Raw genomic sequence first — 17,048 nt, 5'->3', positions numbered from 1 at the left:
TGCCAACCTTGGCTATTTCCGTGCAGATTCAGCACTGGAAGAAGCAGAGGGGCCGTTTGGTCTTTACTCAGTGCAGGGAAGTCCCGTTCCTGGACTTTCTGAGTTCCTTAAATCCTCAAGAAACAGAGGCCTCACCACCTCACAAGGGCTCCCATGTTTTGGCTATGCAGCTCTGACAATAAAAGCCACCATTTTTTTGCAATTTCTTATGGACCAGGCACTGTGTCAACCTTACATACTTTATTTCACAGTGGCTCCATGAAGTAGGTACTATTATCACCATCCCCATTTTGCAGAGGTGGAAACTGAGGTTTAGAGTCATTATGCATCTTGCCTAAAATCACATTTTGTGAGTGTGTGTGTATATATATATATATATATTTTTTTTTTTTTTTTCCTCTGTCTGATGAAAGGGCCTAGAAACAGTGACACCTCAGTAGCAATGAGCACATCCAGTGCCCAGATCTTAGTTTCTAAACACCACCCTTCAGTAAAAGGAACCAGGCTCCTTAGAGAAATGGCTGATTCTGGTGCTGAGAAAGGGAAAATACAACATGAACCTGGAGCATCGTGTGCCAGAAAGTAAGGAAATGCTCAAAAAGAAAAAAAAGGATGGGGGATATCACAGACACAGGAGCTAATCTGACAGAGTTCCCAATGGCCAAAGTTGGAACAATCTGAACAATAAAATAAATAACTTAGTATTGAATTATAACCCAAAGAATAAGACAGATAAAGGCATGGGTCCATGCTGATAGAAATAAATGGGGGGAGGGGGAGGTGGGAGGAGGAAAAATCTTCCTAACAGAAGAATTCAAAATAATATATGTAGATACAGCTTCCAGGAGGTGGAGTATGGCTTTCCCCCAACTTGAGTGTGGGCTCCACTTGCTTCAAATAACAGACTGTGAAAAGGAGAAAATAGTAACTTCACAGTGGAAAAGGCGGGCAGACACCAACTCAACCATGTAATTAAGGTTAACACAACCAGTAATAAGTCATGGGGACATCATGTGCCTCCTGGGATGATGTGACAAGAAGGGCACTTCACCTCTGTGGTCTTCTTCCCCCAAACCCACAATTCCTGCCCAGTCATGAGCATCATACAAACCCAAACAGAGGGACAGTCTAACAAAATACTGACTGGAACTCTTCAAAATTGTCAAGGTCATGAAAAACAAGGAAAGACTAAGAAACTGTCCCAGACTAGAGGTGTCTAAGGAGACGTGACAACTGCATGCAATGTGGGAACATGGACTGGCTCATGGAACAAAAAAAAAAGGACATTAGTGGAAAAACTGGTGAAATCAGAAGAAAATCTAGAGTTCAGTTAATAGTCATGTACCAGCGTTGGTTTCCTAGTTTTGACAACTGTTCCATGGTCATGTGAGATGTTACCATTAGGGGAAACTGCAGAAGGGGTATGCAGAACTCTCTGTATAATCCTGCAACTTTTCTGTAAACCTAAAATTATTCCAAAGTAACAGCTATATTTTTAAAACTCATACGGAGGGGCTTCCCTGGTGGCGCAGTGGTTAAGAATCCGCCTGCCGATGCAGGGGACACGGGTTCAAGCCCTGGTCCAGGAAGATCCCACATGCCGCGGAGCAACTAAGTCCGTGCGCCACAACTACTGAGCCTGCGCTCTAGAGCCCGCGAGCCACAACTACTGAGCCTGTGTGCCACAACTACTGAAGCCCGTATGCCTAGAGCCCGTGCTCTGCAACAAGTGAAGCCACTGCAGTGAGAAGCCCGCGCACCGCAACAAAGAGTTGCCCCTGCTCACTGCAACTAGAGAAAGCCCATGCGCAGCAACGAAGACCCAATGCAGCCAAAAATAAATAAATTAATTAATTAATACAAAAAAAATCATACGGGGACTTCCCTGGCAGTCCAGTGGTTAAGACCCCGCACTCCCAATGTGGCCAAAAAAAAAAAAAATCATACAGGATATAAATGTATGAACCAGCACTCAAATTCAAATATGTCTGTCCCCTTAGCCCATACATTCCACCTTCCCTGCACCATCTCATGTTAGAAAGTCATTCCCAAAGCCTTCTTCATGGGTCTGAGCTTCTTCCCATCTGCCCACGTTTGTCCTCTTGGACCACCCTAACTCATTTGTTTCCTTTGCCCCATGACCTCCTCTTGAGAGATGAAGGATGCTCCTATCCCCTCAGGTGTGTACACATCTCCAAGCTCATTATTCCCAGGTCCTTCCACTTTCTTGGGTGACATGGGTTTCAGTGAATATTGGCCTCCCTAGCACCTACTCCTCCTTTGCAGCAGCCATCAGATTCTACTTGGGGATCCATGGGGTTCCAGAGAATATAACCTGGTTCCAGAGATAAAGCACATGACTTAGGCTAGGTCTATTAGCACACACCATCCCTTGGCCACTGTGATCAGCCCAGAGGTAGCAATGTGACCCAAGCAGGTCTAAAACATCCCAGGACTTTGACAGGGAATGCTAGGACAAAGACAGTTCTCTTCTTCCATTTTGGATGTAAATGAAGAAGCCCCTGGAAGCCTTAGGATGAAGCCAATTATAGGGACAACAGAGTAGAGAAATGGAAAAAGCTGGGTTGTCAGTGACATCAATGAGCCACTGGATCAAGCCTTGCCTGAAGCCCATCCTGCCACTACACTTCTCAGTTGGCTGAGAAATGCCCCCCCCACCCCCCCCCACAGATATCCACATTCTAATCCCTGGAACCTGTGAATGTTATCTTATAGGACAAAGGCAGGGGAGGGGGGTTCTTTGCAGATGGGATTTAAATTAAGGATTATAGGATGGGGAGATTATCTGGGTGTGCCCCAAATGCAACCGCATGTATTCTTTTTTTTTTTTTAATTAATTTATTTTATTTTTGGCCGCGTTGGGTCTTTGCCACTGTGCACGGGTTTTCTCCAGTTGTGGCGAGCAGGGGCTACTCTTCGTTGCAGTGACCAGGCTTCTCATTGCAGTGGCTTCTCTTGTTGCCGAGCATGGGCTCTAGGCTCATGGGCTTCAGTAGTTGTGGCTCGCGGGCTCCAGAGCGCTGGCTCAGTAGTTGTGGCGCACGGGCTTAGCTGCACGTGGGATCTTCCTGGACCAGGGCTTGAACCCATGTCCCCTGCATTGGCAGGCGGATTCTTAACCACTGCGCCACCAGGGATGCCCCAACCACATGTATTCTTATAGGAGGGAGGCAGAGGGAGATTAGACAGACACACAAAGAAGGCAATGTGACCGCAGACGCAGAGAGTAGAGTGATGCGGCCACAAGCCATGGAATGCTGGCAGCCACCAGAAGCTGGAAGAGGCCAGGAACCATTCTCCCCTAGAGCACAGCTCCTCTACAAGACAGAGCACAGCCCTGCCGACACCTGGATTTTGGCTCAATGATACTGATTTCAGACTTCTGGTCAGAATTGCGATAGAATAAATTTCTGTTGTTTTAAGTCATCTAGTTTGTGACAGTTTGTTAAAGAAGCTGTAAGAAAAAAATCCAAGAACTAACATATTCTCTTTAATATTTAAGACTACTTGAATCCGATATTTTGTTCATTGCGGCCAAAAGCAGTCTAACTGATACACAGCCCCTCTCTCACCCTCCTCTGGTTAAGAGGTGAACTCTACAGAAGGGCCAATCCCCGGTGGGAGGTAGCCAGAGACCCTCCTGATCTTTCGCTGGGGAAATAGGGCTGGGGTGGAGGCAGTACCAAAAGGCTCACAGACTCCAAGCAAAGGCATTATGGGACTTTATTTACAGACAGGTCCCAGCAGCCAGGGCCCACACAGGCTCGGGCCAGAAGACTCCAGATATATATACATGTACAGGTCCCAGCACCCAGCAGCACCAGAGCCATTGCCAGCCAGGTCCCTGCCAGAGGGACCAAGAGTCAGGCAGTGTCGAGGGCAGGAAAGGGAGAGGGCCCCAGTCCTTGCCAGATATCAGAGGTCACAAGTTGTGGCCCCCAAGCCAGAGGAAGAAACTACCCTCGTCCCTGAACTGTGGACACTGAGGAGCATGAGGACAGGGGAGGCCCCCTCCTGTGTCCAGCCTGTACTCTCAACGCCAGGTTTCGGAACAGAAGTCCCAGTGACAGCATCTTGGGGCATGGAGACACTGCGGGCCCCCTCCAGACCTGTCCAGGAGCCGGGCGTGGAGCAGGTGTCCCAGGCCATGGCTGCCCATCACACGGGGGGCTCCCCCAGTTTGCTGGTGGCACTTGTGATCCGCTTATTTTCCCGGAGGTTTCGGAGGCGGGCACTGAGGCTGCTGATCTCTTCCACGTAGGCCTGGGGCACCCACCCTTTCTCACCATCTGCCAGGCGGACCCCCTCCAGCCAGCCTAAGGGCACATAGTCCAGGCGTTGCATCAGTGGCATCAAAGGAACACCTGGGCTAGGTCTGCGAGGAAACACCTAGGCCCTGATACAAGCCTTGTCTGCAGCCCTGGGGCTGAGGTGACATCATCTCAGTATCCCCCAGATCCAGGAAGGAGCATGCCTCTAGCAGACTTGCAGATGAACTTCTGACCTGTTTTTCCTGACATCCTCTGAGAAGGGATTTCCCACTCTCCCTCATCAGTTACTCTCAATCCTAATCTTTGCAAGCAGGAAGTTCCTCCTCTTGTCTAACTTGATTCTTGCATGCTGTAGTTGATCAACACTTGCATAACCTTTTTCCTGTGCACTCTTAGCTATCTAGCTACTTCCTGCCCACTAAAGTCCCATCAGGGCGGCCTTCCCAGGAGGCCCCTCTCACCATCACTGGTCCGGGTCCTCACTGCCAGAATGTCAGTCTTCTCCAAGGTCAGCTCGTCTGGCTGCAGCGCCTTGTATGTCCTGACACACTGAACCTGGGGGCGGTCTGAGAGCCCAAGGGAGAGTGAGGGAGTCCCCAGGGTAGGATGGGGCCGGGGGAGGCAGGGAGAGGCAGGAGCAGCAAATAAGGGGTGGGAGGGTAGTCTCTGCTGCTGCTTTTCCTCTGTCCACCCTGGCCACTCTTTTCTCTGACCCTAAACACAAGTTCTAGGTGAATCCAGTCTCTCCCGGCTTCAATACTGCTTCTGTGCCTGGGCTCTCATCTTCCCAGCTCAATTCAATACTTTGTTCCTGACTTCCTGGTCTAACTGCCCCCAGAAAACCTCCACAAAACAGTAATGGTCCCTTTGTATGTCCCCTCATGCTACTCTGGTGTTCCCTCCAGTCCCTCCTTCTCAGCTGAGCTTCAAGCCACATCATTCCCCCATTTATAATCCTCCAGGGCTTCCCACTCTTCTTAGAATAAAATCCAAAGTCCTCCCCACAGCCTACAAAGCCCCACACAGTCTGGTGTGGCCCCCCTTGCTAACCTCCTCACCTCCTGCATCTTCCCCTCTCTCCTTCGCTCATGAAGCTCAGCCACACTTGTCACCCTGCTGTTCCTCAAACACTCTAGGCTTCCTCCTCCTTCAGGGCCTTTGCACTGGCTGTTCCGCCTTCCAGGAATGATTTTCCCCAGATCTTTTCATGGCTGCGCCTCCCCATCCTTCAGGGGCCTTCCCTGACCACCTCTTTGGAGTGGGAAGTTTACCCTCCAACCCAAACAGGACCCCTAGCTCAAGTCAGAGAATCAGGTCCAGTCCAGGCCCTCAGCCCTTTCTACCTCCCTAGGTGGGCTGGGAGTATCGGGAAAACCACAGGCCTTGGGGCCAGACCAGCTTATTGGCTGTATGACCTTGCAGGTTACCTAACATTCCTGGGCCTCAGTTTTCTCAGATAGGAAAAATGAATAGGATTTTTGACTAATGACTAATAGGATCATCATGAGGATTAAATAAAATAAAGGCATATACAAATCCCCTAGCACCCTGGCACATGGAAGGTACTGGGTGGAAATGAGTTCCCTACCTTCCCTTCCCCTTCACTAGCTTAGCCTTAACACCCTCTCTCAGAAACCTTCCAAAGCTACCTGGTACCCACTATACCAAGATGCTCTCTGATTGGGCTGCACCCTAGCTTACCAGCCTCATTTCATACCCAGAGAAGCCTCTGGATCAACAGAGCAGATCCCTTATCCTACCACCCCCACCCCCATGCCCCAGCCACTCTGGTTTCCATCCTCTTTGCAACTGATGCAAGGCTAGAGACAGACCTGGGTTCCAGTCCCAGCTCTGCCACTTACTAGTTGAACTTGGACAAGTCACTTTACCTTTCTGAATCTGTTTTCTAACTTGGAAAATGGGGATGAAATGGGAGGATGGAAAAGGCTATGTCATCTCCAGGGTGCTACCTGTGCACGTGGAGGTTGGTCTGTCCTATGTCAAGCCTACCCATCCTTCAAGCTGTCACAGAGCTGCCCCTGCCTGCCCCAGGCCAGTTGGTCTCTCTTCGCACTAGCCCCGCTGGCAACAGGACACCCGGGGCTGGAGGAAAGGGGAGCGCAATGAGGTACCCAGCCCAGGGAATGTGGCTCCAGTGGGGGTGGGGGCCAGGCTGTTACCTTCCCCCTCGCTGATGACCTCCTTGTCCTCCTGGGGGGTAGAGGGGCACATGGCTGAGATCCATCGCTGCTTCTCACTTCTAGGGAAAGGGGGGCTGAGTTGTCACAACATGCAAAGTGCAGTCTCCCAGGGCCAGGGTGGTGAAACCGGAGCTGGGAGAACTGGGTACGACGCCCAGACCTGGGATCCAGAATCAGGTCTTCTCTACCCGAGGGCCCACCCACGGCCCTGTTCCCAAGCCAGTGCCCCACCCAGCTCTGAGCATAAGAACAGAACAGGTGCAGGGCACCCTGGATGCCAGCTCTGCCCACGTCCGGCCTTATGCCACCATCCTGAAGCCAGAGATAAAGGCCTTGTGCCTGCCAGGGGGGTCCTCTCCCCGTACCCAAGCCCACTCACTCCGTCCGGGCCCTCAGTAGGAACTGGTGCTTCGTGTGCTGCCCATGGAGGAGTTGAAGGAGGAACACATGGCCAGGGATGCCCTGGAGCTTCAGGCTCAGGTCCTTCACCTGCAGCTCAGCCATCTTGGCGTGGACAAAGACGGCGAATTTCCCCAGCCTGCAGGACCAGAGGAGGCGAGGTCAGCCTGCCCCCACCCTCAGGACGAGGTGAATTCTGATTGGAAGAGAGGAGAAGGGGGTCACCTGTCCCTCTAGGACCCTCCTCAAAGAAACTTGGCTGCACAGGGCACCGCTTCCCTGGCAGCCAGCAAAGTCCCTAAAAGGAACGGGGGTTCCATTCGTGCTGGCTCACTGACGGAGGTGGAAGGTGATGGAGACCAGTCCCTGGCCCCCAGGCACACTTTCCACTTCTCTGAACCTCCTCCTGGAGGCTCTGTTCCGAAGAACCAACTGGGCAGCTCCCCTGATGAGATCTATGGACTGTTTCGTGTCTGACTCTCTAACCGGTAGAGAAGCTGAACTTTGTCTCATTTGCCGCTGTATCCCAGCACCCAATACTGCCAGGCCCACTGTTTGGGTCTGATAAACCCTTGTGGGAAGGATGGGTGGGTGGGTGGGTCAAGGATGTTCCATAAATTCCTTCATCTCAACCCATCTAAACAAAACCAGTATCTCCTACCCCAAACCAGGTCCCTTCACTGTTCCCCATTCCAGTGAAAGACGCCACCAAGTTGCCCAAAAGGAGACTCAGTCCTCATTCTCACCTCTTTCCTTCCTCTCCCCCGACACCCAACCGGCAGCTGTGTCCTATCTGTCTATCTCCTTAATGTCCCCAGAATGCAGTTATCCCCAAGCCCATTACCACTTCTGGAGCATCTACTCTCATCTGGGCAGTTACAAGAGCTTCTGGTCTCTGCCCTTCCGGCCCATTCTCCAAATTGGCCAGGAGTAAATATCACTCCTCTACTTAACTTCCCATGTTCCCTACTGCCTTCAGAAAGTCTAGCCTCTCTGCCATGACTTTCAACATCCCAACTTCCTTCTCCTGCCCTTCCCCTCTATAAATCCAGCCATACTAGGCTTCATCGTCTCCCAAACATACTCTGCTCTTATACCCTTCTGTGACTTGGCTATATCCCCCCAAATTCCTCTACCTGAAAAACTCCTACTTATCCTTCAAAACCCAACTCAGATGTTCCTTCCTCTGTGAAACTTTACTGATTCTCACCCCACACCAGGGGATACTACAGTATACTACCCCTTTCCTTCAAAACCCTGAACAGGTGGTTATCAGGATGTATTTTCACTGGTCTGAGAGCTCCTACACACTTTGGAGGGCCCAGTACAGAACAGGGATTCAGTGATGCTTCATTGAATGAATGAGTGAATCAGCAATGAACTCTTTTCACGGCATAAAATGTCCATCCTTTTCATGGCATAAGATGTCCCATCCAGCCTTAAGGCTTACTTCATTCCAGAAGTCTCTCCCTCATCCCGAACGTATAATAATCAAGGCTAATACTGAGCGAATGTTCATTATGTACCAGGCACTCTGCTAAACTCTTCACATATTATTATCACATTGAATCTCCCTTCTATTTTACATATGGAAGACAGGATAGTACAATATTTAAGAGCCTGGGATCTGGCATCAGACAGACCTGGCCTCCTCCTGGCTCCTGCACTTACTAGCTCCATGATCTTGAGAAAAACAAGGGAGACTACTTCTCAGGAAGATGATTAGAGGATTAAAGGGAACAATCCACATAGCATGCCTGGAACAGAATACACGCTCAGTAAATGTTGATTATTATCATTACGACTCAGGGGAGATTGGAACTCTACGGTTGTGCTTTTAATCTCTGCTCCAGTTAGCTTAAGCTCAGAGAGCTTCAAAGTTCTTGGCACACAGTTCAGCCCTTGATTCTCAGGTCCAGAAGATGGACTTGCCCTAGCTCTGTCTTTCCTAGGGGAACCTCCCAGGCTCAGGGTGCCCTGGCAGCACAGCCTGTCAGATGGACTGATTGTGAGCCCGTTGGTGGGGAAGAAGAGAGCTCCACTCTCATCTACACCCACCCCTGCCCCGACTCACTCCTTCCTCCGGGACAGCAGGAGGCAGTCATTGAAGAGGTGCAGGTAGACCGCCTTGCTGGACAGCTTCAGCTTGGCAGGGGGTGCTGCGGGCAGCGGGGCCAGCTCCACCAGCTCCCCGTGCCGAACCAGCCAGCGGGCCTGCGAGATCAGCGGGAAGATCTGGGAGGATAGAGGAGGCAAGGGGGAGCCCAGGTCAGGCCGGGGGCAGCAGGGCAGGGAGCACAGGGCAGGGGATGGGAGGGCTGGACGGTGATGAACTGGCTTGCAGCCCCCAGGGAAGGAGGAGACAGGGCTGCCCCTTTGCGTGCCCCATCCTATCAGCGGAGGCCATGCACCTTGCCCTCAAAGTGGATCTTCTTGCTCAGGTGGATGAGCTCCTCTGTCCTCTTCATGGACTGCACACTGGCATTGCACTCTTGCACCAGCTGGGGAGACCAGAGGTGGGTCACCTGCAGCGCCCCCTACCCCGGCTCCCAGAGCCCAGCCTCAGGCTCCCACCTGGGGACCAGAGACTCTGAAGGCTGGGGCTCCTTTAGAGGCACACAGGGATTCCGGGGAGGCCCTTGGAAGCCAGACATCCCCTGCCCTGCCGAGCTCACCTCCTTGAGTGCATTGAAGGCCTTGGTGGCCATGTCTTCGTCTTCTGAACCCTGTGCTGTCCGCTTCAGGATGTTCTGGAGGGTGGAGTCGGCACAATGAAGCAGGCTGTGACCTCTCCCAGTGACCCTGCCCAGCTGTGGGTGCCCGGAAGGGGCTGAGGAGGGCACAGCAGCATCTCCCCCACCCAGCCCTCCCCACAGCCCGGTGCCCTCTAGGTACCTCCACCAGCATCTTGAGGCGGGTGATCCTCTGAAACGGCAGGATGAGGAAGGAGGTGAGGGGCAGACGCTGGCACACGGGAGACTCCTCCAGGCGAGCCAGGATGCTGGGGAACTTGGGGTTCTCCAGGCTGGAAAATGGGGAGAAGGGAGGGTCTGCGATCACAGGTGACCCTGAACTTCTGGATCCACGACTCCAGCCACCCCATTTGTCCTTGAGGTGCGTTCTCAGGTCTAGCCTTCTCCTGGCCAGAGAGCCCTTTTCAGGTACCCCTCCCCTCCCAGGTCGCCCTTCCTCACCCAGTCCTCTGCACCTACTGCTGCCTGAGACTCCCCTGTCCTCCCCCACCTCCCCTTTCAGAGCCCCCAGCCCTACAGCAGCCGCTGGTAGGTGCGCTCCTGATAGGCCTGGTTGGTGACATAGGGCAGGTAGACACGGCGGAAGGCCGGACAGTGGTGCAACACAATGTCACACACGCTGAAGCGCAGGACATCGGCCTCCAACCGCTGCTCCAGGTCCTGTAGGAACCTGAAAGGTCAGAGAGGGGTCAGGGCCAGCAGCAGGATGAGACCCCAGATATGGGAGCCCGGGCTCGGTCCCTGACTCCCGGCGAGGCCAGACCACTCCCTCACCTCTCGCTGGTGCTCTTGACCTCGGGCAGTTTGGAGAACAGCCACTGCTTGTCCTGCACCCCCAGACACTCACTCAGCTCGGCCGAGCCTAAGAAGTGGCCCACGGCCACCGACAGGCTGTGGATGTATGAGGCCTCGGACGTAATCAGCTCAAATTTGGCCTGAGGGCGGACACAGGGTTGAAAAGGCGGAACCAGCCAACGCTGAATGCGACCGCTTCGCCCACCACGCACACCCCAAGCCCTGGACACCACCTCTTTAGACGTAGCTGCACTCCCGTGTCGCCTCCCCTTCTCTAGCCTCACCCAGGATCTGGCGCCAGATGGGGTTCGGAGACACGCCCCCTGCTTCTAGCGATCGTCCAAACCCTACAGCAGCCCAGGTTTGCGCCCCTAGCTCCGCCCATCCAGCCGGGCCCTAGTCTTCTGATGGCCCTGCCCCTCCCTGGTGCGCCCTCCCATTAGCCCCGCCCTCCTGCCGACCCCGCCCCTGCTCTTCTTCTCGCTCGGTCCTGCGCGCACCTTGCGTTTTGCGCTCTGCGTGTCTCCCCCATCCCAGTCCCCGCTTTCAGTGATCTCTGTCATAAGGCCCAGCCTGATTCCGCCCTTCCTCTGGCCCTGCCCTATCCTAGGCCTTGCCCCGTTGACACCGCCCCTCCATCGAGCTTCCCCACTCGCCTTTGGCTCCAGGGCTCCTGCGTCCTCGCTTGCATCCAGCCTCACCTTTGTCGTGTTCTAGACCCATCTTCCCCATTGACAGCCCCTCTTTTGTGGCCCCTCTTTCCCCGCTGGATCCCATGCCCACCTACTGCAGTTTGTAGTCCCGCTGGCCGGGTACCCCTGCGGCCCGGGTCGCCGCAGAGTCCGCGGACCACCTACTCCTGACCCCGCCCCTTATGTTGCCCCGGCCTCTTTGGGCCCCAGGACCGCCTCCCACGGCTGGCAGTCCCGCCGGCCCCGCCCGCCGGGTCCCGGCGCCCACCTCCTGCAGTTTACAGTCGAGCAGGCTCAGCGTAGCGAGGACGCCGCTGCCGCGCACGTCGGGGATGTCTTGCCACAGCGAGAAGGTGGAGCCTCGCGCCGAGCGCTGCGCCCGGAAGGAGCTGCTCGGGGAGAGGTTGGCGCGCGGCGGCCCGGGCCCCTCCTCCGCGCCCTCGGCCTCGTCCCCCGGGCCCTCCTCCTCGCGCTGCTGCCGCCGCAGTTCGCGGGCGCTGGCCACGTCGCTATATTCCTGGTAGAGGACCGCTGGGCGGGGAGAGGGGCGGGGGAGGGCCGTGGGGCGCCCGCCAGCCCTGCCCGGCTCTTCCCAGGCTCCCCCGAGGGCCCGCCTCACTTAACCAGCCTTTCCGATGGTTCGGATAGCGGGACTCAGTGAATTCATTAATTCACTCACTCATTCCACAAACACTACTTGAGCACCAATTGCGTGCTAGCCCCTGTGCTGGATACTGAGAGTTCAATTCTCTCCCTCTCACAAGAGCCCTACCTCTCAACTCTCCAAACCCCAGTTTCCCAGTACGCCAAAGCCCCCAGACCCTTCCTCGGTGACCCCCTCCCACGTACAGTTAAGGAGGAACCGTGACTGGCGCCGCTCGCTGGCGCTCCTGGAACCCGGAGCCGGCTCTTCCTGCGCATCTAGCCTAAGAAAGGGAGTGTCAGGGCCCTTCTTCACCTGTACCCCGCCTCGGACCCAAGGCCGCAGTGGGAGGTGGTACCTGGGCTCGGGCCAGCTGCCACGGCCCCCGCTCAGGTCAACAAGAGCCGGCATCACCATAGCGTCCACCCGCATCTCTACACTGCGCGACTCTCTTCCAGACGCTTTCCCTGGAGGGGGCAAGAGCTGAGGGAGGGTGGCCCCAAGAGTGGCGCTGGGCACCGGGGCACCACCACACTCCAGTTGACCAGGCCCCAGTCTCAGGTATCCAGTGAGCGTGAGCTGTGCCCCACCCCGCATCTGGCTCTTGGGCTGCTCTTAGGGCCCAGGGGAGGAGGCTGTACCTTCCCGGGCAGCTCCAGGGCCTGACCCTGGGGTCAGTGCCCTGGCTGCCGAATTCCGTCCCAGGCGCAGGGAAGAGTGCAACCGGGTCATCAGCTCAGAGGCTGAGAAGCGCCTCCGCTCAGGCCCCTCGAGGCCCACTCGGGTGGGCCCAGGCAGCTCCAGCGGCCTAGGCTCCGCTGTGCTCAGGGCCTGTTCTGTCGCCTGGCGTGGCTCCAGGAAGACAGCATGGGCCTCAGGGCTGCCAAGGGCCTCTTCTTGCTGGTACACCCGCATCTTGCGCCCTGCAGGGGGGGTGGGGTGAGAGCATAGGCTGGCATCCACTGGGGTCTCTCCTCTCCTCCCTGCCACCGCTCTGTGGCCCTGAGCATCAGGGGGACGTGACTATGAGAAAGGCCAATGTTTTTGCCAGGTTCTTTCCCCAGAGTAATGGGATCAACAAGAGGGGCAGAGAGGAAGCAAAGTGCCTGACTGCAGTCGGCAAAGGGTGGGCAAAGGACCAGGGAGGCCAGGCCAGCCACTCACTGTGTAACCTCAGACAAGTCACTTGCCTCCCCTGAGCCCCAGTTCCCTTATCACTAAAATCTATCACTTGTCCCACCTATTTGGGGAATTTGGGGGCTTACGGGTCCTAAAAGAGCCACCCAACCTCTTCCCCATCCTCCCCACCAGGCCACCACCCCCCTCACCCTGAGGGACTCACAGGCTGACTTCTTCTCTGAGCCGTGGCTGGCCCGGCGCTGTGGCTGTAGGTGCTGGGAACTCCAGGGTCCCTCCAGAGCTGGGGACTGGGCACTAGGACAGTGTGGCCAGCTGCCAGCCCTGCTGGGCCGCATTCCCCCACTGGTAGAGATCTCGGTGTCTGGGCCTCCTGGGGATGGTGGCCATAGCAGCCCTTGGAGAGGAGCAGGGGTCCCCAGAGACCAGCGGCTGCCAGGTGCCTGCAGCTCCTCTGGAGCGACGGGGAAGAGATCCAGACACACAGGGCTTGGGGGCTGCAGGGTGGGCAACTCCGCAAAGGACAGACTCTCTTGCTGGCACACAGCTACTGGGCGGTGGGCAGTGCCAGGTGGCCCAGCCAGATGGGACTGGAGGGTGGGAGGTGGCCCACAGTCCATTCCTCCTTTGATCTGCCACCCACCTGGGCCTGCAGGGGAGAAGGCATCAGAGCGAGACACAGGACAGCAGGGCTGGCCAGTAAGCACCATGTCCTGGAGACCTGGACAAAGCCTTGTGTACACACATCTGTACAAGCACACACACACCTTATTATATAGTAATAGCTAATGCTTACTTGGCACGTACTGAATGACAGGCCAAGTACTTTACACATCTTATTTCATTTAATCCTCACAACCCCAAGCTGATGCTATTATTAGCCCCGTTTTATAGGTGACGAAAGTGAGGCACAGAAGTTGTTATTTGGTAAATAATGGAGCCAGGATTCAAACCCAGGCAGTCTAGCTTCTGAGTCTGTGCTTTTAAGCACCTTGCACATTTCCTAACTCTCACTGACATGCAATCAGACATACAGATACACACGTTGTCACACAAACCCATGTCTGTTCCATGCACATCCACACACATTTTCTTCCAAGTATACACATTGACATACATACTTTTGCAGATATACTCAGACATTTCTAATTTGCAGGCTCACACATTCACACACACTTTTTTATACAAGTACATATATTCACTCAGACTTTCACAAACACATGATGACCCATCAGATATTTACATATCCACTCAAGTTTTCTCACACTCCTGTTCCATTCACACTCACACACCATGATGCAGATACAAACACACAGGCCCAGGAATCCTTGCTTTGGTGTTACCCAGCCTCCCCTCCCGTGCCCAGAGTTGTAGCCTTTAGCGCTGAGAGGTGCCCACACCCATGCCAAGCTGGCTGGGAGGGTCACACACTGGCAGGCGGGCCACCACACAGATCAGACTGGGCCCTCCCAAGAGATGAGCAGGGAAGTGCCCCAGCCCCTGAGCTTAGGGTGAGGGAGGGGTTCTTCCCTACCCCAGCTCCCAGCCCCAGGATCGGGCCAGGCTGAATGGGTCCTCTCTGGGCAGGACGTCGTCCCGAGGGAGGCTGCCGGAGCCTCAGGACAGGTCTACTGATCAAGGGGTCTGAGCCCCCCAGCCCTTGCCCCGTGGCCCTTTGCTGGCTGCCCTCCTGCAGCCCCTCACCTCTCCAGCCAAGGCCCACTGCTGATGTTGTTCGGCTGCTCCGGCAGGGGAAGCCCTCTCTCTTCCCAGCTGGCTGGGGGAGATCCCACCCAGACAAAGAGTTTGATTCATCAAACCCTGTGGTAAGGCAAGCGGGTAGGGAGGGAGGGAACAGGCAGCGGGCTGGGCGGGGGCATACCCTAGCCTGGCCTCGCTGTGGGCAGGCTGGGCAGCGAGGACCCCCCAGAGGCCCCTTCAGGCCAAAGGGGCAGTGCCCAGCCTCGTAGGGCCAGGAGACCCAGGAGACAGAGACTGAGAGACCGAGGGACTGAGACCTGGAAAACTGAGACCCTTTAGACAGCAACCCAGAAACCGAGACCCCAAAGCACTCAAAACCAGAAAACCACAGACGCTGAGACATTCAGGGACCCAGAGATGGAGACACAGAGAGAGACACTGAAAATTTCAGACAGACCAGATATTCAGAGACAGATGTGAAGCCCGGAAAAACTCGGGGAGACAGATGGGCAAATGTTTCATGCCACGCAGGATTGCCAGTCTCATGGGGAAGCCAAAAATGAAAACAGTTACAATCCAGGTTGGCAAGAGCCAACCCAGAGGAACCGTCAGATTAGGGTGCTGGGCTCCGCTCAACCCGGGCATTCCAGGAAGGCATCCTGGAGGAAGTAAGAGTGAACTGTTCTGGCTGAAATACCTAAGGACCCAGTCCACAGAGATAGGGAGAAAGCCTCGGCATGAGAGAAACAGTGACAGTGTCAGTGACCCTGGGAGAGAGGGAAAGAGGGGAGGACCCAGTGGAGGACAGCTGGATCTGTGACTGGGTCCCACTCTCTGCAGTCCCTCAACCTGCCTCCTCCTGCTTTCTCATCCCCTGCCTGGAGTCCAGGTAGGGTGGCTGCTTCTGAGGAACAGTTACTTCTCTAGACCCTCCCCACATGGAGCAAGTCTCTTCTTATCTGGTAAATGGGACAGTCATGCTTCAAAACGCTAATAGGAGAATTAAGAATAATGCAGGGGGGGCTTCCCTGGTGGCGCAGTGGTTGAGAGTCCGCTTGCCGATGCAGGGGACACGGGTTCGTGCCCCGGTCGGGGAAGATCCCACATGTCGCGGAGCGGCTGGGCCCGTGAGCCATGGCCGCTGAGCCTGCACGTCCAGAGCTTGTGCTCCGCGACGGGAGAGGCCACAACAGTGAGAGGCCCGCGTAGTGCAAAAAAAAAGAGGCCCGCGTAGTGCAGGGGGACTTCCCTGGCAGTCCAATGGTTAAGACTCCTCGCTCCCAATGCAGGGGGGCACAGGTTCAATCCCTGGTCGGGGAACTAAGATCCTGCATGCCTCACGGCGCAGCAAAAAAAAAAAAAAAAAAAAAAGAAGAATGCATATCAAGCACCTATCACATAGTGGGAGCTTTGCAGTTGATAGTCATTCTTCTGAGTGTTATTAGTGTTTCTCTAGTCAGAGGGATGGCTTCAGCCATCACAGAGTTAGGGAAACTGAGGCAGTGAGGGTGAGACACACCCTATTTTGTAGGAGCATGTGGCAGGAGACACAGGGGACCACTGCCCACCAGACAGGTCTCTTTCTTTGCTGGAATCAGAAGTCCTTAACACAGAAGTCCCACTTGCTTCTGTGGGTACACGTGTGCAAGAATACACACTCTGCTCCCTTGTATTCTGGGAGATTCTCTCCGCTTGGGTTCTGGAAGCCCCTAGAGGGCAGGGAGGAACCCCCTGCCCTTGTCAGTTGCAGGGATAAATGAGCAAAACATGGAACCCTTGGGGCAGGAGTACCCCCAATTTAAAAAAAAATTTCTTTTTTTGGCCATGCCACGCGGCATGCGAGATCTTAGTTCCCTGACCAGGGATCGAACCTGTGCCCCCTGCCGTGGAAGTGCAGAGTCCTAACCACTGGACCACCAGGGAATTCCAAGGAGCACCCCCTGTTAAAGCCTCAGAGGAGAAGGCTGGGTAAATGGAGGGGGCGTGTAAGGCTTCCTCAGGGGCCACAAGCTGGAGGCAGGTCCTTAGGGAGGAAGTCAGGAGTGGGTCAGCCTCCACCTCCGTCCAGGCCAAGGGACAATGAGAATGACCCATCTAGCCAGGATGCCAGCCCTGTGGCCTTCCATGGATGTGGTCCACTCAGCCTCAATGCTGGGGACCAAGGAGGGGCAGAACTATGTTCATAGTGTTTATAGCTTATCTCTGCTAGAAAAAAAAGAAAAAAAAAACCTCAGGAAGAGACTGGCCCCAGGTAACAGAGGGACGTTACCTGCCCAAGACATTGTCACAGGATACTCTAGTGCCCACTAGGCAAGGGTCATTCTGGAACCCACAGGGGAAAACCCCTGCCAACGTTCAAGGCCCTGCGTTGACACTGGCCTTAGGCAAATCATAGCCTGTGCCTGGGCCTGTGTGTGCCCATCTGTAGAGCAGCC

At 55.0% G+C, this 17,048-nt stretch overlaps 2 protein-coding genes across 7 annotated transcripts in view; both read right to left on the bottom strand.

The window, feature by feature from the left end:
* Positions 1–2,768: 2,768 nt before the first annotated feature.
* ARHGEF19 (Rho guanine nucleotide exchange factor 19) overlaps positions 2,769–17,048 on the bottom strand; it is an 18,327-nt gene continuing 4,047 nt past the window's right edge. For 3 of the 6 annotated variants that reach the window (XM_081225299.1, XM_081225296.1, XM_081225297.1), the window contains exons 3-17: positions 13,118–13,561; positions 12,417–12,698; positions 12,134–12,242; positions 11,982–12,058; positions 11,401–11,663; positions 10,420–10,580; positions 10,163–10,315; positions 9,788–9,917; positions 9,568–9,642; positions 9,304–9,393; positions 8,967–9,127; positions 6,873–7,031; positions 6,473–6,552; positions 4,754–4,858; positions 3,767–4,337 (exon numbers count right to left, since the gene is read on the bottom strand). In XM_081225299.1, coding sequence (XP_081081425.1) covers positions 4,180–4,337; positions 4,754–4,858; positions 6,473–6,552; positions 6,873–7,031; positions 8,967–9,127; positions 9,304–9,393; positions 9,568–9,642; positions 9,788–9,917; positions 10,163–10,315; positions 10,420–10,580; positions 11,401–11,663; positions 11,982–12,058; positions 12,134–12,242; positions 12,417–12,698; positions 13,118–13,532 — 2,418 coding nt within the window. In that variant the 5' untranslated portion in view covers positions 13,533–13,561 and the 3' untranslated portion in view covers positions 3,767–4,179. Of the gene's footprint in view, positions 3,117–3,766; positions 4,338–4,753; positions 4,859–6,472; positions 6,553–6,872; positions 7,032–8,966; positions 9,128–9,303; positions 9,394–9,567; positions 9,643–9,787; positions 9,918–10,162; positions 10,316–10,419; positions 10,581–11,400; positions 11,664–11,981; positions 12,059–12,133; positions 12,243–12,416; positions 12,699–13,117; positions 14,417–14,616; positions 14,691–17,048 lie in introns of those variants that run through there. The other 3 variants (XM_081225298.1, XM_081225295.1, XM_081225294.1) reach the window with 3 other exon arrangements.
* LOC308605570 (anoctamin-7-like) overlaps positions 16,931–17,048 on the bottom strand; it is a gene marked incomplete at both ends in the record, with an annotated part of 15,161 nt that continues 15,043 nt past the window's right edge. The window contains 1 exon segment of the mRNA XM_081215745.1: positions 16,931–16,935. Within this exon segment, the coding sequence (XP_081071871.1) occupies positions 16,931–16,935 (5 nt within the window).

Source organism: Mesoplodon bidens (genome assembly GCF_964165515.1).
Source record: "Mesoplodon bidens genome assembly, chromosome: 2".
In the NCBI taxonomy this organism is placed as follows: Eukaryota; Metazoa; Chordata; class Mammalia; order Artiodactyla; family Ziphiidae; genus Mesoplodon; species Mesoplodon bidens.
Note: the sequence above shows the minus strand (reverse complement) of the source record. Positions and strands in the feature narration are given on the sequence as shown.